Here is a 27,252-nt window from a genome sequence, read left to right as displayed (position 1 = left end):
TTTTTTTTCATTTTGTCACCTAGTTTCATGCTTTTTCAGTTGCGAAAACCGTTTTCTTTTCAACTGGAACGACTAAACGACTGATGAAAGGACAAATCCACAAATACAACAGTTTTTACCTGAGTCCATCTGTGAGGAGTTGCAGCCTGAAAGGAGTTCCTCTCAAGGACTCCTTTCAGCTTATTTGGAAAACCTCCCTCGGTGTGATATTAATCAGCCTGCTGATACTTTCTGGCTAAGGACCAAATAGGGTGTCTTGCAGATTCTACTTCCTCTAGACTCTAAACATCTGTCACATTAACTTGATGATATAGCACATAAACTTGTGATCGAATGCTTCCCTGGACATCAACCAAGTCTCACCAGGATGTAGTTATACTTATCAAAATGACCATTTATGCTGGATGACACCGTTCCAGCAAGGTGCATTCCCATGTGTCCTGGATTGTTTCAATGAACTGATGCATACTAATGTTTCATTAACCATGGCCTGATGGCGCTTTCTGAAAGAACCAGTCTCACTAAACACCAAGTTTAGTTTGTTCAGTGCTTACTGTGAGCTGATCATTCCCGAGGCTTTCATCTGGCACTTTTATCTTTTTGAGTCTCGCTGATAAATAACCCAAACACAGAAACAGGTTGTCACCCTGCTCTGTATTCAGTCCTCTGCTTCATCTTCATCCGTTAATCTTAAAGCAGAACTTTTCTTTCACAGACAGACAGAGTTCGCAATCAGCCTGCAGTCGAAAAGTTGCTTCTTCCGTCACTTTTCCAGCAATTTTCATTATGAGTCTGGGTGCAGCCTTGTTCATCTTTCTCTACCGGTCAGAGCTCATCTCCCGTGTTGTGTTCGGTTCATACTGTTTTATGTGTGCAAGGGGCGTCAGTGTGACAGGACACAACAACTTAACAGCTGCACTGCCAGGGTTGTTGTAAAACATAAGTTAGACCACTGCTAGTCCAGCCAGATGATGACGGGGGCAAAAGCTTGGCAGGAGGCCTGCTTAGCCAGTTCATCTCTGAAAACTCATAGCTCTACTTTATAGATATGCCACCACCACCCTTTCCAACGCTGCACCCTGCACCCCGATATGCAGCTATAAACCAGCTATATGCCACAGACGTTTTGTGCATGCAAGGCAATCTGAGATCTACAATGCAAGGCCTTGCAAAGATTGTCAACATCCTGGTTTGTTTTTGAGAGGAGAGAAGGAGGCCAAGGTCAAGTTGTCTTATGTGAGGTCTTTGTCTCTTCTTGAAATCAGCCTCGTCAGTCTCCCGGAGTAAGGTGGAATGGTTTGATTCTAGTTGTGGGATTTATGCAAAGATGAAAACTTTTCAAGCCCAACATTTTCCAGTCTATGACGCTAAAGATGTCACAAAATTATTAGGAAAAACACAAGATGCCTCACATAGACTCATACAGGTACACAAGCTGAAAAATCAAAAACAAGAAAAGTGAATGCCAATAATTATTTTACTATGATGCTGATTGATAAGCAAGACATCTCAATGAGAATCCTGTTATTGGCTAATAAAGGCTTTGAAATGACCTCACCTGAATGTGACTCCTTACATACCTATATTTCTTAGCAGATTCATTGTCAAAGGACAGCTTGTAAATTTTAATTAATTAGGAAAATAACCTTAAAGCAGTTGTGGAATAGACTTTAAGCCCACATGTTTTGTTTAAAAGCTAAAAAAAATCAACATAACCCAACTGAATTCAAGCTCAACTGAAAAACACTTAATGTCAAAGGAAAGTTAATTGTTGTCATAAGTTATATTATCAAAGAATCTCCAGAGTTGTAGGTGGTGATGCAGGATCTTCATTTGTCAGTCAGTCGTGCAACAAATCTGATGAAATTGAACCAATTATTTTGTTATGGCAATACCGGCCTAAAGCCATATATTCACATCTTTCTTCTTTCCACCATTACTCCAACTAACGACACGAATATACCCGAACTCATTTGAAGCACAGGTTGATCTCCCTAGCTGAAGGTAGAATCCTCTATTTTTGGTGTGTGGATAAACGTAGAGAAAAAAAAAAAAGTGTTTAAACAAAATGTTGTTGAGGCAACCCAGTGATAACTTTGCTCTATATTTAAATAAACGTGACCTGGGAATGGAGGGACGAAGCGGAGGGGAAGATCGCAGACGCCATCTATTTCCCCGTTGCCTCTGCAGGGCTCGGCGGCGGCAGTTCTATGACAATATCTCTATTAGGAGAGATGGAAGGTGTGTTGGCTGCACATTATTAACTGCTGCAGGTCTCAGATCAGCGTACGCTGGCGGAGAGTAATGTCTGCTGACATCCAGTTAATGCACACTGTAGTGCTGCCACCAGCCTCTCTTTCCTCACAGCACCAAGGTCATCTGACCCGAGTGGTATTAAAAAACCATTTGTTCCAATTAAACAAAAGGTGTGTTGGCAGAGAGGAGCTGCAGGAGGCGGGTTAGAAGAAGCTTCAATAATACACACAGTGATTACGGTTGTCCTGCAGCAGTTAGCTGATGGGACTGAACGCTTTGCATAAGGACACAACTAATGTGATCCGGCTGCTTTAACTCAAAATGCTGCAGTGCAAGTTCTGATGAGAATCAGCTTCTTCCTTATTCAGTGTGTTTTGTCAAACTCATATCCTTCCTTCAAGTTCATGCTGCTTATAGCCAGGAGCAGAACTGAAGGCAAAACAAACCCTCAATATGCAGTGAGGAGCGAGATAACCTGTTGAGAATATCAAAATGCATCCATTTGATAAACTCCCCAAAACTGATATTTAATCACTTATTTACTGCGTGTTTTCCAAATTTTGAAGTTATCTTTTTACTTTTACAGATTTTTCAGCATTTTTCAGATTTTTGGCTCATTACCCCCCAGCTAAGGGATTCCCAGATACTTGGTTATGCTAATTATTCTAAACCCTAAATGAATTATTGCCTCTGTCAAATTAAATGATGGAGATTTGAAGTGTGTCCTAACTCTTTCTCAGGCTGGTGAAGGCAGCCCTGTCCTCGATGTGATGCTCTTTAAAAGCCAGAATTGATGTCTGTTATCCATCCTTTTCTTCCACTCAGGCAACTGCATTTTGACTCAGTTTGGAGCAACTCTCGCAAAGATTCAGAGGAAAAAAATATTGCAATATAAGTTTGGCTGGTGAAAATGTTTGACCCTGATAATGGCAACATAGGAGGCATGAGAATTAATGTGGATTAATTTTGCCAAATCGCTCACAAAGTGAATAATTCAAAGACAGTTCTGAGGCTAAATTGGAGAAGCCAAGCATTTGAGATGTAATACTGGTCCTTGTTTTTACACATAAAGGCTCATTTTGACTGAAAGTTATTCTGCCATGTTTGCTGGCTGATAAAATCAAAATCCAATATTTTGCTACACAGGAACTTGCATGGAAAGTCATATGGAGAGCAGGAGATGGAGCATGACAGGGCACCAGGAGAAACCAGTAAAGGAATGAAAACCAGTAGGTCTATATACTGAGGGAAAGTGGGTGATGACATTTGATCCAGGTGAGCTAATCAGGGGAATGTGGAACAGCTGAGGCAAACAGGAAGGCTGAGGGAAAAGAGACTAATTGACTCAGTACCAGTCGGTGGCGGTAATGTACCAGTTTCATTGTTTGCCAACTGCCAAAAAACATCACAGAAGAAGAAAAATAAAGTGACTAATTAAAACCGGGAGGTGAACTAGAAACAAAAGTAACAACAAACCAAGAGGAAAAAGCCTAACAATAACAGAACAAACACATCGGAAATAAGTAAGAGATTAAGCACAAAGGAATTAATTTATGTGGCATAGCCATAGCAATAGTACAACTCAGAAATGATGACAAATAAATTAAATCCAAAACCATCATAGCATACTCTTCTTTTATATCAGAAGTTGGATCTGGTCCAAAAATGAGTAACTATTGCATACAGTATTTATAGGTGTTTGTGTAACTTTAAAAACATTCACTCTATAAATGTATCTGTGGTTTGTTCTGTTCAATAATATATAAATCAAAATCATTCTGAAAGATTTCTTCTTCTCCAGAAGATTTTCTCTTTTTTTTTTTTACTATCGGTAATGTTTTTTTCTCCAGCAGAACTGTTCTGGCATGGAGCTGAAGTTTAGCCTGACCCAACCCTGTCAGCTCCGTCACACAATCAGCCTGCTGCTTCAGACTTCCAGCATGAGAAAAGCTTTCCCCGTTAAGCAGAGGTTGATTAGACCTCAGCAGATAAGAGCTGGGGCATCCTGCCGAGTAGACCTAACTGGGAATGGAGCCGAAGGCAGCACAACACAAGATGAACGATCTGTAATGAACCTCTGCAGAATCTGCCTCTGCCCCATTCCCCGTCCTGTCCGATAGCTCATCACGGCCTGATCGCTCCTCTCCAGCAGCTAATCGCTCCTCGGGGTCTCCTCTAGCCCCCCTCCAGCCTCCCTCTAGCCCCGCTTTACCCCTCTGAACTCAGCCGTCACCTCCTCCCACTCCTCCTGTGATGGACGGGTAATGAATCTGGTGCAGTGGAGGCAGAATGGGCCTGCCTTGATTTTGTTCACTGATTACCTTTCTTTCAGTTGACCAGGAGCTCATTGTTCCAGGTGGAGGAGGAGGAAGAGGATGAAACGGCAGGGGCAGTTTTAGCTTCAGGAAGGGAAGTGCAGAGGATTTTTTTTTTTGTTTTTTATCATACAGTTTTGATGCAGAAAAGAAAAAAAAATCAGTTTGAGCTGCTCTTTACATTCACTTTGCATTCAGGGACAAAAACTTAAATATATCCATTTAATATATAATTGATAAGTTATTCAGGATGTGAGTTGCTTTACTTCTATTTAGTCAGACTTTCTTTTTTTCTTTTAAATGGGTCTTTCTGAACATCTTTATCCAAATGTCCGGCTTTACAAACTGCTTTAGGTACGGTAGCCCATTACAGTTGTGTTTGACTTTTAGTCAAACTCAGCAGAAGAGATTTGAAGGATTTGTGTTGAAGTCCCACCAGAGCAGATGCTTAAATGTGGTATGGATTTGTTCATTTCAGAAAGTTGGACTGATTTAGGTTATTTTCTTACTATATATGAACTTTGTTTAAAAACCCTCTGCAGAGTTTTTTTTCTAACCCATTTTCATAAAACATTAATATCCATCTTATTCCTGAAGAACTGTAGTGATAAAACAGATTCTTTTTTAAATTCTCTGTTGTGTGTAACTATGTTACTTTTTTGTGTCTGGAATCTTTCCAGAGTTTTTATTATGTTCAGTCATCATTTTAAAGTCAAGGACTGTTTAGAGTGAAAAAAAAATCCACTGAGGCTCATTTTGAAGTGTCGGAGAATGTTTTTAAAAGTTGCAGATCTGTTTGAAGTTGTCTGGTATTTGTTAGGATTTATTATAAGTCCGAATTCTGTTCAGCATCAGTAATCCATTTGAGATGATAGTGTTTGAAGTTAGAAATAGTTTAGAGTTGGTAATTTATTTAGACTTTTGTAAGAGTGATATCTGAATAATTTGTAAAGAGTGATTTTTGATCTGGGCCGGGAATCTGCTGAGAAAATGATGCAGATTCCAGAACCACATTTGGATCCACCTGCTTAATCAGCAGCCTGATGATTGTCTATGAAACACTTATTAATTGACTGGAACTAGAAAAATCCCCCTTAAGTTTGATCTTCACTTTTGGGATTTAGTCTGCCATAGTCTGGATTTTTCCATCAACACGTGTCCGTGTTCACGTGCATGACTGCTCGACAGGAACTAGCCTGGTTTTCCACAAATATCTGAGCTTTCTTCAACTCACACCTTGTCCAGAGCTAAGCATGTAAGAATGTAGGACAGACACCATGAGACCAAGCGTGACTCTGTCAGGGGATCAGCTCAGGTCTCCGACAGAGGAAGAAAATCTGCTTTGGTGGAAGGAGGAAGTCTTCCCCAAAGGTCTGAGGGCAGCAGCAGATCCTGAAGCTAATTAATCACCAGTCTGTCTGAGTTAAAAGATTCCCTCATGATCCCGATTTGTTTTGGAGGATAATTCTTGTCTGGAGCTGTGATATCGCGTCCCAGTGAGGCCTGAAAGGGATGGAAGCAGCGCAGAGCCTCAGGTGACGGTTTTCACCTCGGTCTGTAGCAGGCTTTTAATCCTGTTTAAACTGTCTCAGGGTGTTATCCGAAGGTAAAATGAGTGTAGAAGTGGAGCACGAGGGCGGAAGCTGAAGGAAAGGACAAATGATCCGTCTCAGAGACAAAGAGTAAAGGACAACAAGCTGTCCTCGCTGTAGATGGCCGGGGTTAATAGCTGCAAGCTGACACTTCAACCTCTGTGATTAAGGTTTCCTGCTGACGTCGCGCTCGCTGCCTGGACAGGACAATACTATTTACCCACAATCCTGCAGTCATTTAGACAGCAGGGCCTTTATGTGTCAGGACCGGACAAGGTCTTACTTCCCTGTGATTGGATGTGAGCGCGTGTTTGCACTCTGATCACGGAGGACAGGACGGTTGGACTCCGCGCTCAGATCTGCAGCGCGGCTTGTAGGTGTGCGCTGATATAAAAGGAGCGTTACAGATGGAGCTGCTAATGTTTCCCAGCAGTTATCTGTTGGCCAGAACAACATGTCGACTGATAATTAGTTTGGTGCTGCTGGATTAACAAGTGGAGACAGAGCACTCAGACAGCTCATTTCATGCTGTGTGCTTTGGGTTTTATTAAGCAGCAGGTGAAGCTCAGTCTGTTTACAGGAAGAGGGAACTCGCTGCCTAAAGGAGCAAAACAGTAGCAATTTATGGTAAAAAATTCAATTAAATATGTACAGTCATGGGTAAAGAGTTGAGTGTGACATTTTTCAGCACCGCAGTTTCTGTCAAACTGTTTTATCTTTAGTATGTTTTACATATTTAACCAGGGAGGAAGACATTGTGTCTGCAGGAAACAATCTACGTGTTTAAACAACACTTGAGTGATTTTATTCCTAGATAATTTACATGTTGGTGTTAAGAAGCTTAGATAATGAAAAGATTTTTCTAAGAAGGTCAAAAACAAGACTGAGGCTGACTGAGTGAAAAGCAGCTTTTGAAAAGAAAAGTTCTGAAAGACTTCCTCAAACTTATTGAGCGCACTGACGTCTGGAATCTGCACCAAGTTTCTGTGCCAGGAATCTGTAAAGAACTGGAATTTTGTTCATTGTTTGGAATTTGTTTAGAGCTGGGAATGTGTTCAGACGCCTGTGTAATGAGTCAGAAATATGTTCAGACTCCGGCTCAGAGTCACAGATCTGTTTATATTTAAGACATTTTATATAAAAATTCTGAAATTGTGCCGAATCTTTTCAGAGTGTGGAATATGTTATTAGGGGATCTTTATGGAGTTTGAGTAAAGAAGCTGCTTAAAGCTAAGAATCTGTTCATTTCTTCTTCCTTTAAAACACACAAATTACACTGTTTATGCATTATCCTATGCAGATAAACTTAATCTGCCTGCTCAGACTCAAATCTCCTCAAAATCAATCTGTTCAGAGTTTTGAACCTTTGCATGAATCTGTTTAAAGTTCAGATTGATTGGAGTCTGGAGACAGTGCAGAGTTGGAAGATATTTTCTCAAATGGGAATCTTTATTTTTCCAGTCAGAACTCTGAGTCTGGAATGTGTTCAGGACAGGAAATCAATTCAGAGTTCAGATTGGGAATCTGTTTAGATTTGCTATCCAGGAAATCTAATCAGTCAGCAATGTGTTCAGATTCAGCAATCTGGAAATTGTTTGTGTTTTAGCTAATATTGGTTCTGAGTTTGGAGATTTTTTTCAGTCATGAATCTTAACAGAGTTAAGAATGTATTTAGAAAGTATGCTAAATCTTATTCATAGCACCTTAAAACTGTCTTCATCATTATGACAACAGACTCTGAAATCTGGAACAAGTTAGATGTACATAATGTTAAAAAATAATCTCATATTGACCAATCAGTTCACTTAGAAAATGTTCAAATCAGACAGCTGCAGCAGCTGGACAGCCAGAGTATTTTCTGTCAGAATAAAGCAGGCGAGAAATCTGACCAGAACTGATGCTGATTTCTGTCAATTTCCTAAACTGCTTTAGGCAAAGAATACATAAAACCCTAAGCTGTGTGACGGTGGTTGGTCATCTGATGTCACCTGTTTTGCATAAATGTGCACTGATCCAGAGTGAGAAAATTGCCTGCCTAATTGAGCTACTACAAGACATGGCTTTGGGTTATTTGCCGCTGAATTAGTTTTTAATTTCCTCTGTGAGAACATTGTTTGACCTTCATTTTATTAAAGAGGAGCTGCTGGTGTGTGTTCATTTGTTTGTTTAGTTTCTACAGATTTCATATTAAACTGAACCACAGAAGCAGCGTAATGGGACTTTAAATGGTCAAACTGTCTCATAATGTGACTTTAATGAGACTTTCTGACGGAGTTATGAGCTTCTCTGATAAACCACAGCTCTCAGAGGATAGCCGCATCCTCGGCACCTTCACAACTTTAATAGATCAAACACCTGTGAGGGTCTGAGCAGGTAATGAGGGTCTTAAAATAAATGAACCCAGACTTTATTGGGGTCTGACAGTTCTTATGTGTCTCCAGAGCCCCTCTCCTGGCTTGCTGTGTCACTTCTTCACCTCCACCTCATTCCCAATTACAGTACCATTTCTCATTTGCCTCAGAGTCGGATCCCCTGGCCCCGGAGCCGTGGCCTTGCCTGGTGATGATGGAGGAGATGAGAACAATCAGATGAGACAGAAAGGGAATTTTAATTACGAAGTTAGTGTTATCTTTGGAAAAGTTGAAATATCCTTTCAAGGCTTAAAGATTCCTCAGTGACATTCTGAGGTTGATCCTCCTTCTTTAGGAAATCGGCTCTACCAGACACTCACAGGATTTCACTGTGTTGGTCTCTCCCCCTGTAACAACAGAACAATGACGTGAAATATGCTGTTACTGCATGTCAGTCTGCAGCTTTGCAGCAGCTCTGAGCTGAATTACTGAGATTGTGGAATAGGTCTGGATTAGGTCTTTCTACTCTACAGCTATCAGTGGGATTCAGTTTGTAATCACCAGATTGTTTTTGTTATTTTTAAGTGTAATGTTCACTGTCTTTTATGTTCACACGTGATGTAGATGTAAGTGACTCAGATGTTGAATATAAAGGAAGGTGTTGTGGTCATTATTTATGATGGAAACGAAAGAGAAAAATTAGGAAAATGTTGGTAAATTACTATGGATATCGAAAATTTTTATGATAATATCACTGTTTAAACTTTTGCCAATACTGTGCATCTGTAGTATCTTTTCCTAGCACAAACACTTTACTAATCTAACTTTATGTACTATTCTTTTTTTTTTTTTTTTTGAAGATTCTCTTGATTCACTACTTCTGTGCAATTTAATCTCCTAGCAGGTCATGGGAAATGCTGGATCTCCTGCTGAGCCTGGTTTTGACTTCTTTCTGTTAAAGGAAGTTGTTCCTATACACTGTTGCCATGTGCTTGTCCAAAATAAACGAAAGACTGATGCCAATCCGATGTCTTGATGCAATCGACTGGCATAATTAGACTTCGAATGGATGTAAATCTGAATATATAACTTGAATAATCTCGCCTGAATGTTGACTGAATTGGATTTTTAACAATTGGATGTGTTATTAAAAATCGCTGTTTGTACATTGCGAAATATTACTGAACTGGAAGCTCAGAAATATAGTATTAAAATGTAATTGAAATAAAACAAATTTTATCTTTTAAATTCAAAATAATCCACATTTCCTGAGCAACATCAATTTTTTGTGCAGATTTGGTTCATAACAGCAAGTCTGTTCTGTTATTTTTAATGATTTAAAGTTCCTCACACCAGTTTCTAACACAGATAAACAGGGCTGTGAATTGTCTAAATTAACTGTATCGGGACAGGGCCATCATTAATGAATCCAAAGCATTTGGAGCTGCGCTCCTCTCCGCTGTCTGAGCGCATTCAGGTAATAAAGCCCTGTGAGGGCATCAAGTTATATTCAGACTGTCCCATCTGCAGCGAGACACAGAGGAGCAAGACTGTTAAATCCTGTAGTGACAATAGGAAACACCCTGAGAGCTGAAGACAAGAGGAGGACGAATTTTGATGGATTGTCTGGGTCCTGCTGTCTTAGTGAAACGCCTCTGGGGCTGCAGGTTCTGGAAACAGACCACAGAGTCTGAGCTCCAAAACATCTCAGGGCTGTTAGATCTCCTGCTGCTGAGGAGGCACAGAGTCCGAAGGAAGATACAATGCAGTTTATTTAGACACGGAGAGATAAACAAACCACTTTATATGTGTTTGCTTTAATGCATGTTTGAGGTAATTTTGTGTCTTTATTCTTTCTCTATACATATTAGAGACCCGGTGCAGGTTTTAAAGAGATCTTATAAGGTACTAAAAATGTAATAGATGTTATCTCCAGCTTCATCTATCATCGACTAATGAGAGTCGGAGACCCTATGTGTTGCTCCAGCAGATAATCCATCCTTGCTGATGAGATAGAGTAGTTCAACAAAGACTGAGAAATAAATTCATTGCTGACGTCAGATCAATGGGCTGGAAGAATAGATCCCTTTGACATGAACATTCTTACAACTATTAACGGCGTCAATTTCCCCTCCCCTTAGTTCCCACAGAGCCTCAGAGATCCATCACAAGACGGAGGCCTCTGATTGGCCCAAAGGGCAAGAAGCCGTTCAGTATGGAGCGTCAACCTCTGAGCGTCATTCACCTTTAAGGGTATCGTTTTTACAACTTTTGCATTTCAATTATGTTTGTAGTTGCAGCTCACAATGATTGTATTTGATACTGTGTTTGAAATTGTGAATCACAAAAAAAGACATTAAAAAATCAGAGCACAACCGTGAATTGTTTAAGACTGAAATTGAGCATCAAAGCGCAGTGGCCACCGGTTTAAAAAACAGATAAAAAAAAGTCTAATTTTTCCAGTTAGGATGAAGAAGTCAGTAAATCAGCATCTTCAGATATTTAAACCAAAATCTTAGAGACTTTTTAACTGCAGCCCCGTCTTTCATCTGTACTGAATAAATTTGATCTCACCTGCGTCACCTACGAGGTTCAGAAGAAATCTGGATGTTTTTTGCATTATTTTTCAGATTTGAGAGGAAGCCCACTCTCTTGGATGAGATGGAATCCCCAGACAAAAGAGGTTCCAAATGCCCCAAACAATCACAAAGAAAGTTAATTGGAAAATAACTTTTCACCAGTCTTCTGGAATCCTTCCTTGCATTTCTGGGAGAATTTCAGTTTCTCTTCAATGTTTATCTTTGACAAGTTGCTAGAGTTCTTGTCCAGATGGCATTACATCACTCACTTGCTGCAAAATACTAAGCAATTTCTGAACTGGCCACATCATGATTATCCACAGCACCCTTGTCAGCAGGGAGATGATCCAGGCATTTGCGATGCCTGCTTGGTCGTCCTTTAACATGTAGCTACGTCTGTCAGCTTGATGATCCCGAAAACAGTTCAATCAACTGGAGCGGTTTCTTAGATGTGAGGCCAGCTTGATGCAAATTCATTATGGCTGCACGTTGTTTCTTAGAGCTGAGCACTGCTAACACAAGGAGATAGTAATTTCTCTCCCTCTTTGATAACAACCAGCCTGCTAATTAGGTTTATAATGTGGGTCCAGCTGGGCACTTTCAAAGATATATACCTCCACTGATGATAAGAGTTAAAAAAAACAACAAAAAAAAACAACATTTACTGATCAGTTTGGGTGAAAAATACTATAAAAATGATTGCATAGTTAGAAAATAATCTTTTAAACTAACAAAATTCTTTGTAATGTATTATGTGGTCACTCTCACACAATAGTCAAGCACAAAACCTAAATGTTCAAAGTCAAACTGTGTGTCTTTGCACAAAAAGAAGTTTTCATTGGCTGAGAAACTGAGCAAGTCGGCTCCAAACAGGAAGTGTAACTGAGTCCCACCCACTGAGTGAACTGGGAGGTGTCCTTATGCAACATGTCCAGCCTGCTTCACTTCTGCAGAGTCACCGCCAAGAGACAACAGAGCAGGAAAACTGTAAGTTTTTTCATGATTTATGACTTTTGTTTGTTTCCTAATTGCTTTGTATTTTTTATGAACCTGATGTGGGTCAGTGTATAACTGGGAGTGGGTTCACTGAAGCTTGTTTGGTTTCAAGCATTTGGTGACTCTATTTGCTGTGTGAAGGCAGGTAATGTTGCTGCATGAGGTGTTGACAGTACATGAAAAACTATCAGTCCAACAGCTTTTTACAGCTGAAAGTAACACCCTGCTGCCTCCTCTTTCCACCTTCACCAGGTGTTAATCTGTAGAAATGGCCACACTCATGGAAAACGAGGTATTCAAGGCTTTCGCCACCTATGCTGCTATTGTCACACTCAAGATGATGCTAATGGGTCCTGTGACCGCGTACTTCCGCATCACCAGAGGGGTAAGTAACACAAATGGGTTACGGAACAGTTTCTTAATTTTCAAGTTTTACCATTGGTATCTGTACTTACTGATAGGTCACAATGGTTTGTGAGATGATATTAGCATTTCTGCAAACCAGTCGGTGCAGTCTGCTGTAGTCCTACGTGTCAAAACATGTCATTCAGCGCAAAAGTTTCAGAAATGAAGACCTATAACAAAAAATTTCTTTGCCTCTTCTTGCAACAGTTTTGACTCAAAGTGCGCTCTCCCCTTTTTCTGCTGCTGGTTCTGGAATTCCTGGAATGCAGATATAAAACATTGCCATGTGTGCACATGTCGTCTCTCCTTTCAGTCCTTCTCTAACGAAGAAGATGTTGCCAGAAAGACTGACGAGGAAAAGAAGAAGCTGCTGAGAGCTCATCCAGATGTGGAGCGAGCTCAGAGGTGAGACGCTCTACCTTTTATACATGCTCCGGATGGCTTTGGCTCTTGACTGAAATTTTGAAATCCCTCGTGTTGAAGGGGTGGAGGAAAAAGTATTTTCTTTATAAAACTCCAACACATAAAAAAAGTCCAAAAAGTCTAAAAAATAAACCTTTCCTCATGTGTCTAATACTTTGATTGCTTTAATCCCAAGGTAAAAACCTGGATGGTTTTAAATGCACACACAGAGATCAGGTCAACATGGCTGATTTGGTTAGCTTTAATAAAAGCATTATTTAGGGACTTTATTTTGAATTGTTGCAGGAGGGAGAACTGTCCATTCAGTCTGCGGATCAATGCAGCATGAGCTGTGTCAGCGTTTTTGGCTTAAAGGATTTGGGAGGCCAAGGTCCTAAATCTGTGAAGATGGAATGCTCCCTGCAGTGTAGAAGTGAATCTCTGTTTCAAACAAAAGAGTTTCAATATTTGTTGTTTTATTTTTCCCATGAGTGATGCTAAGTGGAACAGGAGATGGATGTACAGATAAGGGCTCTTCTGCGGCAATGTTTTCATTGCTCTATTTTTTATTGAGGAAAAGAAGAAACCAAACTGAACGGTGGAAGCTCCGGCTTTTCTAGGCTATCCACTGTGTGCTCCAACCCTTATCTACGGCAATGGAATCTAAAATGTTCCTTCATGTGGAAGTTTTCCAACAGCAAACCCAATGGAGAGACACCCGAGGGCACATCCAGAGCTCCACGGAGGGATTTTAAATCCCTTCTGGTCTGGAAACCCCTCAGGTTATCCCGGGAGGATCTGTAGGGTGCGAGTGCGGAGAGGAATGGCTGGGTTCCCTGCAGAGCATGTTGCCTCTGATATCTGACCTCCAGTAAGAGAAAGGCGGGAATGACTATTAACTTAGTCAGAGATCATTTGTTTGCATCTTACTGGGATTAAGATGTCACTACTGAGAAACTGATACTTTTACACCATATGAATGTCACTGAGTGACTTATGAGATGCATTTGCATCATTCCAAAACTTATTTCAGGTGTAGTATTCTCAGATTTACCTTTGGACAGTTTGTTTTTAATCATTGTTTTTGCAGTTACTGTGTCGTTGATTTTGCTGACTCATGCAGATGTTTGTAGAGGGAGCAGCTCGAGCATTCACTGCTTCGATTTCAAAATGACACTCTTGTATTATGCAACAGGCCATTAAAAACACCTGCCAGCACGTACACACCAGGTGTGTTAATGGCATATTTGGCAGCTCCTAAAAATCTGAGCTTTGGAGGACACTTTCCTCTGCCTGTTGGTGTTCCTACTTTAACACATGATTTCCTCCTTCCTCTTTGAGGTGAGGTTTGAGAGCCTCACAGTGACTTGTGGAGCTGGCACTGTGTGTCAGGCTCGTAGTCACCTCTTATAAGCAGCCAACACACCACTCTGTGTTTATCCCTCGGGGGAACAGGTTTGTGTCTGAAAAACCAGTTTCTGGCAGTAAAACACAGATGTCACATCTACAGATCATATCAGGTATCCGCCGTTTGCAGGAGACTCCCAGAAAATATGCAATGTTGGCGTAGTCTACCTGAAAAGGTTCATTTCATCTTATAAATTGTCCTGAGTGTTGAAGAAGAAGTACATTTCCACATGTATTATCCGACAAAAAGGACATCAACCGTCATTACCATATCCTGCTACTACTTCCTGAAATGATAAAAGATTTGCTCCTGTATGCAAACCCTTTGTAAATGTGCATAGCTGAAATTAAATGCTTGAAAATAACCTTGAGTCTTGAAAAGATGTATCACTTTTTTTTTTTTTTTTATCCTGCAGGTGTCACCACAACGACCTGGAGAACATTGTTCCATTCTTCTTCATCGGTCTGCTTTACGCCCTGTCTGGACCCAACCTCACCACCGCTTTGATTCACTTCCGTGTATTCACAGCCTCTCGGATCTTCCACAGCTTTGCCTACATCCTGGCCTTTCCCCAGCCCAGCAGAGGGCTTTCCTACGGGGTGGGAATGTTAACCACATTTTCCATGGCCTACAACCTGCTCAGCACAGTTTTCGTCCTGTAGGAAGCATAACACCCTCACCTTCCTGCATGAGAGTTCTGTGATTTTTCTGTGTCATTGCAGCTGACAGACCCTTTAAATATTGGGATTTTTGCATAAGAAAGAGCAAATAAAGTTTTCCATTGACTGTGAGTCATCATTTCTCCCAATAATGAAAAACTCGGAACACAAGTTAATGGAAGCAATAGCTGTGAATAAGGGAGCTGAGAGTGTAAAATTATCAGTGGGAAGAAAAGTGCTTAGATTGTCTTTAGTGGTCAAAGTAAATCTCATAGTTTGCTTGTTGGGTAAACAGTTTTGGGTGTGAAGTGCTCCGTTTGCAACACGTGGAACAAGCAGATCTTTGATATGGTTGAAACTAGCATGTAGCATGTAATTTTTGTTTTTGTTCACAGAATTAAAATAGTTTTTCTTTGAGTTTTTTTGCATTACTCATGGAGTGGACACTTCTAATTTTGGCAATGTTGCTCAAGTGAAAAATGACGCCCATGCCCAATAAATGCGGCAAATTAACAGTAGATATTAATTCCATTGTGTGCAATAATTTCAGAAAGACCCGTGTCGAGTACTGAACCCTGTGGTACCCCATAAGTAATTATGATGTAGAAACTTGAAAAAACTGAACTACTGGAGAAATATGATCTAAAACCAGTTCGGAGTTTTGATCTGCTTTATCAAATGTATCGATACAGAGGCAAAGCCTTCTTTTAAACCTGGTCAAGTTTAAAAGAAGGCACCGTGTTGATTTTAAATATTGTTTTGCTATCTAGTGAAAAGTGTCAGCAGTAAAGAAAATCAGGTCCAAACTTCATTCATCCATTTGAAGTTGAACTTTGCTCTTGTTTTGACAACTCACTGACAACCATAATGGTGCTCGCTCCTGATAAGCTCTGAACTGTAAACAGGATTTGCTGTTTCCTGTAGAATGCTTTTACAGAAAAATGCAACTTTATCTGTAAATTAGATTTTTTTCGTTGAGACGTCTGCGTGGTTAACTCCATGTTTGTGTGCTGTAGCTCGCTGGCTTTGTACAAGTTGCCCGTGAGTTTTAACCTTTATCTGCTCTGCTCTGCAACTGTCTGATGGGTGGGTGTAGAGCACACTCATTTACTCTGTAATAAGACTTTTGGCACAATTCATATCATGTAGTAGCAGAACAGACAGAGTTTATGTATTACTTAGCTGCGCTTAAACATTCTGAATCCTCAGAAATGTTTCCATAGATTTGTCTCAACAAATGGTCAGATATTTTTCAGGTAATGGCCTCAGTCAGGGGGATATCAGCAAAAGTAATCAAACAACTTAAATCACAACAAGAGCAAACACCGTGAAGTAAAACATTCCAGAACTAGTCATGCTCATTAAACTTTTGGTCTGCTCATTTTCACACATTCCAACCACAAGCTATTTTATTGGAACTGCATGTGGTAAAGTAAAAAATTAGCAAGATTATAAGGTGGAATGAAAACCACACGTTTTTTTTTTTAAATAAAGCTCTGAAAAGTTTGGCATGCATTTTATTCAGCAAATAGTATTCAAGAGAACTGTTTACAATGCAACCACTGTTTGCTGCAGTTGCAGCTGTAAGATCTTTGGAGTTCATAACTGCATATCTACTGACTGAAATATTTGCCAATTTGTTTTTGAGAAATATGTCTACCTCAAGCTGAAAATATGTTTTTAAGTGTTGTCAGATATTCCTGATTGGATTTAGCTCAAGACTTTGACTACACCATTCTAATACTTTAACGTGTTTTCCTCCATTGCAGCTCTAGCTATGTATATATTTATGATTTATGGCTTTTATCCACTTTTCCATAAAAGGCAGATTTGCAGAATGCCTGACTATTAACAGTCTTCTTGACAAATTCTTCTACATATTCGTACGCTTGAATTTTTTTTTTCTGATGACGATTTACACAAACTCCACCAGATTTCCTAAACTTGTTTTAATGATCTACTTTCCTTTAAACTTCTTCACAGCTTCCTCCGTGACTTGTCACACGTCCCCTCTTACACAACCTTTGAGACCTTCACAAGAAAAGCTTGATTTATATTACAAATAAATCACACAAGTGTATGCTATTTACAAGTTGGGTGACTTTTGGAGGCAATGGGTTGCTCTGGATTTTATTTAAGAGTGTCGGATTAAATAGGGCTGAATAAAGAATGCATGCCACACTATTCAGATTTTAATCTAATAGTTGTGATTACTCAATCAAACAAAGTCCCATTAGAATACTTTGAAGTTGTAAGGTGACACACTTCAAGGGGAATACTTTTGAAAAAGCTGCATCTGCAGCTACCTGTTCATATCACCATGGTAACTGACTCTAAAACATGGAGAGCATTATAGGTAGTTTCTGATCAAAAGAGGATGTGAAGCTTTGGGTGAAAACAATTTCTGCTGCAGAGCAACAGATTTGCATACTATTCCACATCTCCCCCCCCCCTCTTACTGTTTCCTCTCATTAATTCAAAGGCTGATCAGGGCTGAGATGGTTTACCACCCTGTTAGGAGCTCGCCTTAAGCCAAACTGTTTGACTAACTGCTGCTGACCTAATGTTTATTTTCCTCTGACAAAACAGATGCCTTGTTTCCCAGGAAGTGTTTTATTTGAAATAGCTTTGAGCATGGATTTTCTTTTAAATAAAATGAAATTGTCCAACGAGGCTCCTGTAAAACAGTTCACCTCTCTGAGATCTATGAAGGATCCCCAGCAGTTCTGCTCAGTGGGAAATTATGCTCTGCTGTTCAGAGGAAAGCCATAAAACACTTCTGATTATTGGGAGGCCAAATGAATTGCCCACACCCCCACCGTTTCTCTGCATCATCGGAGTGTTGGTGGCGATAAATAACTTATTGATTTGATTGAGCTGAAACATGAGAGTCTGCACAAGCCCTGAGCCATATGGATGTAATTGAAGCAGCAGACCACATTTGTCTTGATTATGGTCCATTTGGTCCAATAAGGAACAGGTAGCTGCAGCGCCGTTTGTCTCAGTCTCAGCAGGGGAACATGGAACTTACTTTTCTGTTTTGGCTCTTCTACCATATTTTCCAGCCAAAACTGGTCATTTTGCGAAACTGAAACTGTTGACTTTAACATTAAATACACCTTTCTCAACAGGTGAGGGCGCACCTTCTCCATCTATAATGAGACATTTAAGTGACTTGAAACCATTCCTCCCTCTCTGACACCTCCAGACCTGGGCCCCAATCCGGCCCGGGACCGGGGGCAACCGCCCCCCCCAGCCCCTCCTATAGCTCCGCCCCTGGATGGATGGTGGATCAAAGGACATTTAAACATTTTTATGAGATGAATTAGAAATTAAATTGTCTTATTTTCTGATCGCAGGTCATGATCTCCTAATGTGAACCATGATTTTCACCTACTCATCACCCAATCGAATCCAACATCAACAGATGAACATATGGATCAACATGCAATATGCAGGACAAACATTCTTCTTATTAAAATTAATCACATTGTTCTGACTTTATTTAAATACACATTTTAATCTGCTTACACTGTCTACACATTAGGTTTAATGTTTTATGAGGATTATGGTTTGAATCTTATGATTGAAATGTTTGTGTGAAATTGTGCCTAATTTCACACAAACCCTTCAGAAGCTGACATCCATGGAAACTATTCCTCGGGTCTTTAATTCTGCATTTATACACCAGACTGAGATGGTCTCAGTTAATAAAGCTCAGCTCCTTGTGGATGTTGAATGCATGAGCTGGGGAACAGAGGGAAGCCTCAATGCTTCTGTTGCCCATGCTGGAAGTTGCTGTTGTGAATCTGCTAATTACAGCACGCCCATGCACATGTTGCACTAACGATTAACCTCATAAAGTGTAGCAGAGGGTTATGCATGCGTTTAGAGCTGCTGATTTTTCTTTGAGAGAAGGTTCAGGGTGCACCAGTCTGAGATGAGATTAAAGAAAGAATCCTTCCAACAAAACCTGGCTTTAGAAAACAGAGGATAGAAAAGCCTTAATGAGTAAACAGTTACAACATAAATATCTTTATGTCATTTTCATCCTCAGGCCTTTGGACATGTGTGCCAAATGTGGTCACCTGCATAAAGAAATCGCATTTACATGATGGAAAAAAGATTTGTTCCTCAAGGCGTTTGTTGTTCTACGATCTCTACTGGACTTTTCTCTATTAATGCCGCCATGACACATTGAATTGAAAGTGAGCTTTGCCAGGGGCACTGATACAAACTGGATGCTTCTCTGCTCTGTTCCTTCCAACAACAAGCTGGAACGCTGGTCTGTCTGACCACAGTCTGCTTTCCACTGTGTGATGGTTTGCCCCGGATCCCTCTGAGCACAGAGAAGTGGACTCCACTTCTGAACAAGGTTAATATAAGGCTTGTTTTTTTTTTTTCACAGTGAAGTTTGAAGTAGCATCTGTGTAATTCTGCAATGTAGAGCTTGACTAAATTTCCTGAAGTAATCCCTCCATGCGGTTCTGTCAGCTATCGAGGAACGAAGGTTTTTTGATGCAGAACCATCTGGGGCGTTCGAGATGACGCATGTCCAGCTAAGAGCTGTTCTCAAAAAATACCCCATCGTCCTTGAGAAGTTTTAAGATATTTTTGAAATGTAGGAGGAATATGCACATTCATATTAATATTTCTTAAGGGAATTGTACTTTCTAAAAAAGAGAAGAAAGATGTTAGCAAAAACTTTACTCTGATTATATTGTCTGGAAATTAGCAGCAAAGTCCAATGCTCACACAGTAGTCTACCTAAGCATAGCAATAAGGTTTAAATCATACAGCCTGAACTACTTCTTCAAAAGAAATACGCAACATTTGTAGTAAGGTCTCTGCATCAGAAATATATACTGCTTTTGTCAGTATTCTGTAAAAATCTAAAGGTTTAAGTATCTACTCTTTCTATTTTCTTTTTTGCATATGCTAAATCCGACATAAACCAAAACTGCCACCTATGTGCAGTCGATTATTGTCTTTGTTTGGCCTCTTCGGGTCCGACGCCCATCAACTTCGGCTGACTTGTTGTAGTGCACAGGAAAAGAAAAAGAAACCAGCCAGTGCATTAGGATTCAAAGAAGGGGCAGTGGAGAAAGTTGAGAGGCAAACAAGACTTAATGCTCCCCTGAGGCAACCGACATGATTCAAACAGAAAGCTGCTGCTGGCCTTCTGCTACAACTCAATAATCAATCTGAGGCCTTTCCAGCGGTAGGAATGGATCCATAACGCATCCACATGAACTCATCTGTGTCTCTGTAAACACATTACAGGTGAGCCTTAAAGGGGCTGAAAACCCAGGAGATAAATTTAAGCCACGATGTGGAAAATATTGGTTGGAGTCAGAGGATCGCTCAGCTGAATGCCCCGCTACAGAGGAATGACTGAAATCTTGCAACAAAGGGAATTGATGAGAAATAAAGGGAAGAGATGTTTGATATAAAAAGATGAGTGGGATGAATATGGTTGTAGACAAGATAATTAGATTAAGGACAACAAGGAGGGATGATGAGGATGGGTGGGATGATAGAGAGCCTCATTGAGGCACAAGGAGCATTAGGTTCATTAAACAGCCTCAAAATGAGAAATAGCAGGAAAGAATGTGATCAGAAGAGGTAAAATGGTGATGAAAAGGATAAGTGGGATTAATAGTTATAAGATTGATTGTAAAAATGGAGGAATGCAAATGTGATGATGAGGGTCAATAAACAGGAATGAGGGCGAAAATGAATATTGAAAACTGTCTCTATAAAGGGATGAAGAGAACGACTGGGATGAACAGGAAACATGAAGAGGAATAAGGATGATTAGTGTGATTAAAATACATCTGAATCAGAGAGACGAGAAAGACAAATGTGAGGAATGGGTTTGAAGAGAAGGAAGCAAATAGTAATATTAAGGCTTGGGATAAACATAGTGAAGAACACTAATGTGATCAAAACAAGACTGGAGGAGGATGAGTGTGAGGAATGAGGAGAGAAAAGGGACGATAAGAATGATAAATATTGATTTATATTGGGATGAAAGGGGATTTCAAGGAGTGATGAGGAGGATAAAATGGATAAAACATTGTGTTATACAGAGAGGTAATTATATTCACATGACGATAAGGATCTGTGAAGAGGAATGAAGTGGAATAGGGTTGTATTTAAAAATCAGGGGGATAGTCTGACATAATAGACTCAAATCAGAGAGAACGACCCGAAAATGGATTGTAAATAGGAAAAACTATAAGAAAGGAGGAGGGGATATAAGAAAAGTGTTACATTTGTTTATTTCATTAATTTACAGTTGAATACAATGACCATGTCACATGTTGACATGAATAAAAGTTTTGAATGAAAAGGAGTAGTTGGAAGGACGACCACTTACATGTGATTGTGCCTGTCATGTGGGGAGGACCAGAAGATAAGAATTGCTGTTCAGGTACCAGAAGTAAGCAGTTCTGTTGTTTGCATGCTGAGTTGTTAAAGGCGTGAGCTGCAACATCTACACAGCGTCTCATTTTTCAAAATAAACTGTATCCTACAGGACCACGACTTCTTTAAGCACTGCTATATTATGTTAGAAACATGGTGGCAATTCAGAATTGAAAATAATGAACTGCTTAAACCAGAGTTTCATAAACTTAATTATAAAAAAGTTGATGTTTTTTTGTAGATTTGGAGTGTTATTCTATACGCACTCCTTTCAGGCACAAGAGAACATCAGGTTGGACCAAACATTCTTGGTCTCTTCACGTGGAAAAACCTGCCGTCCTCAGAGGATTTTCACTTCCCTAGCATCCTCCCAGAGGGAGCAGTGCTTCAGTCGGCTCCACCTTAGAAAACCCCTCATCAGGGAGCTGACTGATGCTCTACCAAGAAAAGATCTGATGATATACAATGCAGCATGTATATGACTCATTTTGTGCGACTCATCATTTTGTTTGACAAAACAAAAAAAGAAATCCTCTGCTTTTTGACAGAGGTTTTAAAAATAAGCCCATTTTGTGTAAAGACCAGACTAGCAGTAAAGCAAGGTGGTGGAGGAAACATTCTGTGGGTTCTTTACAGCTGATTCTTTTCTTAATGTACAGATTGTCTATAGCAGCTCCCTCTGTGCTCTAGTCAGGCAGCGGAAAGTCAAATATAAGTGAGCTGAATTCAACCGGCTGGTCTCCGGTTGGTTCCATGAAAAAACTTCAGCCAACTGCCTCGTCAACCCTGCCTGACATTTGAGCTGAATTTGACATTAGAATAACATGCTGAAGGTTTCAGTATTTAAAGTCAGAAAAAAGAGAAACAAAAGAAAAGTGGAGGTGTAGGTCTAAAAAAACCCAACAAATCACAGTGAAAGGTGAGTCTGAAAGCCTTCGGATTCCTGGCAGGACCTCCAACACACACCAACTGCTCTGAAATGTCACAGTATGCTAATGATTCATTATTATAACTGGCTGCTCTCAACGCAGTGTTCACTCTGAAACCATGAGGGGAATTCTTTTCCCCCATGCTTGGGACTTTAAGTTCAAATCCTCTTATACTTTAACTCATCAGTGTGAAGTAAATGTTTATTACGCAAAGGGAAGGCTGTGCAAAGAGGACACCATCAGCATTTAGATTGCTTTCATCAGGGAGATCTGATTTCCACTGGCGATAAAATCTATTGGGAAAATTAATTCAGTAAAAGGAAGAGGGCAGGTCTGATGTTTTACCTCGGAGCTACAGGTACACATGCTTCAACTGAATCTATATAACTGGATCATATGTTCCTAGAAGTGAACTTGATTAAATTGCTTTATAAAATGTCTTGAAATGATATTTGCTGGGAATTGGCACAGCAGAAATTAACTGTTTTTAATGACATAGGTTGTAAATGTAAAAGAGGAACAGTAGTGCTAGTTTGTTAAATGCTAATTTATTAAGTGAAAAACAAATCTATAAATAAATAAAATGGATTCTTAATAGTAAATAAATAAAATAAACATTTAAAAGTAAATTTAAAAAAACGAAAAGAAATTAAAAGTAGACAAAATATATTCATCACAGAAACACTCTGAGAAATATGTAGGAACTAATACTTATAATAATGGATAAATAAGATTATAAATAAATAAAATTACCAAACAGCAAGAAGAAATAAGTGAATAATAATTAAATCAATTAGATATCATAATTTCTAATATGTCAGTGATTGCTATTCTTTTCATCAAGAACAAATGTAAAAAAAATAAAAAAACAAATGCAAAAATTTCTTTAAAAAATCTTTTATCAAATCTAATCTACCACCTACAATCAGCACCACTTTTAACTAAACGTGTCTATTGATCCTGAGCAAATACTGGCACCCTGTGGCGATTTGCGGGTATTGCACCGAGCTGATCAGAATTAATCTAAACTGCGTGGTTTCAGCTCTTCTTCCCTTCATCCTGCTACTTTTAAACCTGTGTCAAACAATACAAAATCTTTTTTTTTTTCGTTCTTTGGTGTGGCTTGACCAGAATTAAGGGAACAGTTGCAGATGCTGTTTCAGAAAACAAGCTGAATTTCTATGTCCAACTTCTACATGGTGATATTTACCTCAGAAAGAAGACGAGAGAAACAGGTTTCACTGCATGCTTTCTGCAGCTGGATGCTGCTGCACCAATCAGATTCATGAGACAAACCAACAACACAGTGGAAAAACCTGTCAGAGTATCAACTGGTGTGTGCAAACAAATGACCGAAGAAGCAAATAATCATTGTGTTGCAGCTGTTCAGTCAAAGTCCAGGTCTGATTGAGATGCTGGAGAGCCTACCTTTGCCTGACTCCCTGCTCAGGTTTTACAGAGCTGAACGGTTTACAAACATCTGCTTCAACCTGATTTTCATGTTGTGTTAAGGTTGTAGAAAGGAATGTTTTCAGCTCTACAAATCAACAGATCCAGTTTTGGTTCAAGAGACGATCCTTTAACACAGTTTAGTCTGAGCTGACCCGAGGCAAACATAACCTACCAGGTTTTAGGCGTAAAATTAGAGCTCTAACTTAACCTGTCACTCTTGTATTTTTTTTAAATGGTTCTTTTTGTTTTTTCCTTTTGACTTCATCTTATTCGTGCATATTTCCAGCTAAAAAAAGACACAAAAGGAACGCCCCCTTGGAGGTAAGATAGCTCAGGTGTGAGGAAGACAGGCTCATTCAAAACAAGACGAAGAACGGTCGGAACAGCTGGGACTTCCAACATGTCTGGGAAAAAATTTGCCGGTAAGAAAAGACTCTGACGAATGTCTTTTTTTTTTTTGCTTTTGGTTTAAGAGGTTGGGCTGACTTTCTTAACTCAGAATGTGTGTTCCGGTTTCTGTTCAAATGCATCCATCTCAGCAGTACTTTCAGCATGTCAGTTTGAAAGAAGTTGGGGTTTTTATTGAAATTAATCATGTTGGTTTAATGGTAAATCTAAAAATATATGAATAGTTAGCATTTTACCAACACTATGCTTTGCAGACATACCTGAAGATCATGTGGTGAACTATTTCTTGACCCAGAAGAAATATTGCTGTCTGGTTTATCTTTTGGAAGTTGATAAATTTAGCAGTTGTTTGAATTTTAAAGTTCATCTTTAAAAAAAAAAGGTTTGAATTAAAACTCCAAATAGTTTTTTTTTTTGTTTTTGCTGAAAGAGCATAACTCACTTGTTTGGAGAAATATGTATGTTTTATCCAGACTATTGTTGCTAATCATTAAGTAAAAAATTTTAAAGGAAAGAAACCACAAAAAAACAGGAGCACACCTCAAAATTTTAGCAAAAAATCTGTAAGGAAAGTGAAGCCCTTTTTTTTTGTCAGATGTCCAGATTTAATCTATTTTTAGACATTGTTCCTGTTTAAAAAAAACATCACGAGCTAAGCATGACACAGCATTTTTGTGGCAGTGACTCAGAGATTTTAAAGTTGAAGATCCAGCTCACAGATAAAAAACAAACAATGACTTATCCAAAACAACAAAGGTTGTTATAAAATGAGCAGAAGAAGGAATAAAGGGAAAAACAAACCTCATGAATCGCATTTAAAATACGTCTTATTTTAAATTGAGCCTTTAAAGACCCAGAATTATAATTAATTTTTACTTTGATGCACCTAAGTTGTTACTAATCAACCTACCTGACAGCATGAAAAAGGCTAGAAAACCTACAAAGAAAAACATAATATCTGGATATATGTATCCAAGTTGGTTTGAATACATTTTGTCCACTTGATAAATGAATGTAGCATTTGAAATAGCATCTAAATAAAACATGTCATTTCAGGTGTTACACTGGCAGAGTATTATCTCATTGGAGATCAGTTTTCTTCTGGTGTGTGCACAGTGCAGCCAGCAGTGCAGCACTGTCATGATGAATGGTGTATTTCTATCCAACAGGGTTCACAAGCGGAATAGATCCAAGGGAGAGGAGAATTATTCTAGTCGGGAAGACTGGAGTTGGGAAGAGTGCCACAGGAAACACCATCCTTGGGAGGGAGGCTTTTGAGTCAGACCTGTCTCCATCTTCTCTGACAGCAGAATGCCATAAAGCCCGGGGGGTCGTTAACGGCCGGAATGTGGCCGTTATCGACACGCCAGGATTGTTTGACACAGACTTTACCCAAGAGGACGTGCTGAAGAAAATCAAGATGTGCATCTCTCTGTGCGCTCCGGGTCCTCACGCCTTCCTGGTGACTCTTGAGTTGGGCAGGTTCACGCAGGAGGAGAAGGATACCGTCAAGATGATCCAGGACACCTTTGGAGAAGATGCTCAGAGGTACACAATGGTGCTGTTTACTCATGGAGACCAGCTGAAGAATCAGACCATTGAAAACTTTATTTCAGAGAGCGCAGACCTGCGAGCCCTGATTGACAAGTGCCAGGGCAGATACCACGTCTTCAACAACGAGATCAAAGACCCAAAGCAGACCTACTTGCTTTTAGACAAGATTGAAGAGATGGTTGCGGCCAATGGCGGAGGGTACTACACAAATGCAATGTTTGAAAAAGCAGAGGCCGCCATATTGAAGGAAAAGGAGCGAATACTGAAGGAAATGGAAGAACAGCAGAAGAGGGAGCTGGACCAGCTCAGAGTCAAGTACAGTGAAGCCGTTTACCGCATGGAGGAGACCAAGGTGATCATGCACTACCACCAGGAGGCACGCAGCCGAGCTGAGAAGAAAAACGAATTCCTCACCGCGCCAACAATTGCTGTGGCCACGACCTGCGGTGCCGCCATTGGAGGTGTGCTGGGTGTGTGTGGCGGACCAATCGGAGTGGCAGTTGGGATCGCTGCCGGAGCTGCAGTCGGAGCTGCTGTTGGGGCGTTGACAATATCAGTTAGCAAAAACTGTCACATTCAATAACACGAGAGGGGCAAATTCAGCTCTCAGTCTGTCTCTGATTAATGTAGAAATACATAGAGCTTTCAGCAGCTTCTTTTCTGTCAACTTGATTTTGCATAGATTAAATCAGTAAACAAACATGCTTGATAGGATAAAATAGATTTGTCTAATTAAATGCTACATTCCTGTTTATTCCTGAAAGGAAATGCTATACACGAGTATGAATCTTTTTTTAACTGTGAAAGACTGTTGAACTACAACTACATGTACTGCAGCTGTATGTAATCCTGTTCCATATATTGAGAATTCTCTAAATATTAAGGGATCCAAATCTGGAGATGCTGGGAAACTGTACATTGTCTCTGAAATCAAATCACAAACACCAATCAGGTGATGGATAGATTGGCGAGGGAGCACATCGTTGTTTTATTATGTACATCTTGATCCAATCACATGAAATGATTGTGATTTTGATTCCAATATTCCCTTTGATTTTGAAAACTGTAACATTCTGACATTTTACAAATTAGAAATAAAGACAAAAATGACACAAAAATAAAAGTCTTCTTTCTATTTTAAACATAGCAAAACTAAACTGATTATCATTGATTTATTTCACATTAATGATACCAGTTTGATTCATGGTCTCAGCATACTGGCTTCTAAATTTGAGGTTTTGTGGGTGGTTTTTATTCTGATATACTGACTGCTGGTGACATTTTGTTTTTGTTTTCCTTTTATAGGTCTGTTTGGCTTTCATTTTTATTGTTTTACATAAATAAAGATCAGTTTTTCATCATGATGATCCTGGTTTTCAGTTTCTTTTTAATCACATGTAACTTATAGTCATAAAATAAGTATTTCAAAGGTTAGATCAGAGGGTAAACTGATGTTTTTTTATTATTATTATTTTTATGTAACCTATAAATCATATGTTACTGACTTTCTGTGCTTC

At 39.6% G+C, this 27,252-nt stretch overlaps 2 protein-coding genes across 3 annotated transcripts in view; both read left to right on the top strand.

Moving 5' to 3' along the window:
- The window catches only part of LOC103458968 (microsomal glutathione S-transferase 1), a 117,068-nt gene extending 101,978 nt beyond the window's left edge, over window positions 1–15,090 (top strand). Inside the window, exons 1-4 of one of the 2 annotated variants that reach the window (XM_008400126.2) lie at window positions 11,942–12,080; window positions 12,342–12,474; window positions 12,808–12,899; window positions 14,720–15,090. In XM_008400126.2, coding sequence (XP_008398348.1) covers window positions 12,358–12,474; window positions 12,808–12,899; window positions 14,720–14,966 — 456 coding nt within the window. In that variant the 5' untranslated portion in view covers window positions 11,942–12,080; window positions 12,342–12,357 and the 3' untranslated portion in view covers window positions 14,967–15,090. Of the gene's footprint in view, window positions 1–11,941; window positions 12,081–12,341; window positions 12,475–12,807; window positions 12,900–14,719 lie in introns of those variants that run through there. The other variant, XM_081603233.1, reaches the window with a different exon arrangement.
- Window positions 15,091–21,890: 6,800 nt separating this feature from the next.
- Window positions 21,891–27,099, top strand: LOC103458969 (GTPase IMAP family member 9-like). Its single transcript, XM_008400127.3, has 2 exons — window positions 21,891–24,195; window positions 25,351–27,099. The coding sequence occupies exons 1-2, from the start codon at window positions 24,174–24,176 to the stop codon at window positions 26,316–26,318; spliced, it is 990 nt and encodes a 329-aa protein (XP_008398349.2). The 5' UTR covers window positions 21,891–24,173; the 3' UTR covers window positions 26,319–27,099.
- Window positions 27,100–27,252: the final 153 nt, after the last annotated feature.

This window comes from Poecilia reticulata, chromosome 22, assembly GCF_904066995.2.
Source record: "Poecilia reticulata chromosome 22, P_reticulata-male-v2, whole genome shotgun sequence".
Classification (NCBI taxonomy): domain Eukaryota; kingdom Metazoa; phylum Chordata; class Actinopteri; order Cyprinodontiformes; family Poeciliidae; genus Poecilia; species Poecilia reticulata.
Note: the sequence above shows the minus strand (reverse complement) of the source record. Positions and strands in the feature narration are given on the sequence as shown.

Coding starts and splice junctions, on each gene's coding strand:
- LOC103458969 (XM_008400127.3), top strand. CDS start 24,174: ATGTCTGGGAAAAAATTTGCCG. Junction 24,196..25,350: donor GTCTGGGAAAAAATTTGCCG/GTAAGAAAAGAC, acceptor TCTATCCAACAG/GGTTCACAAGCGGAATAGAT.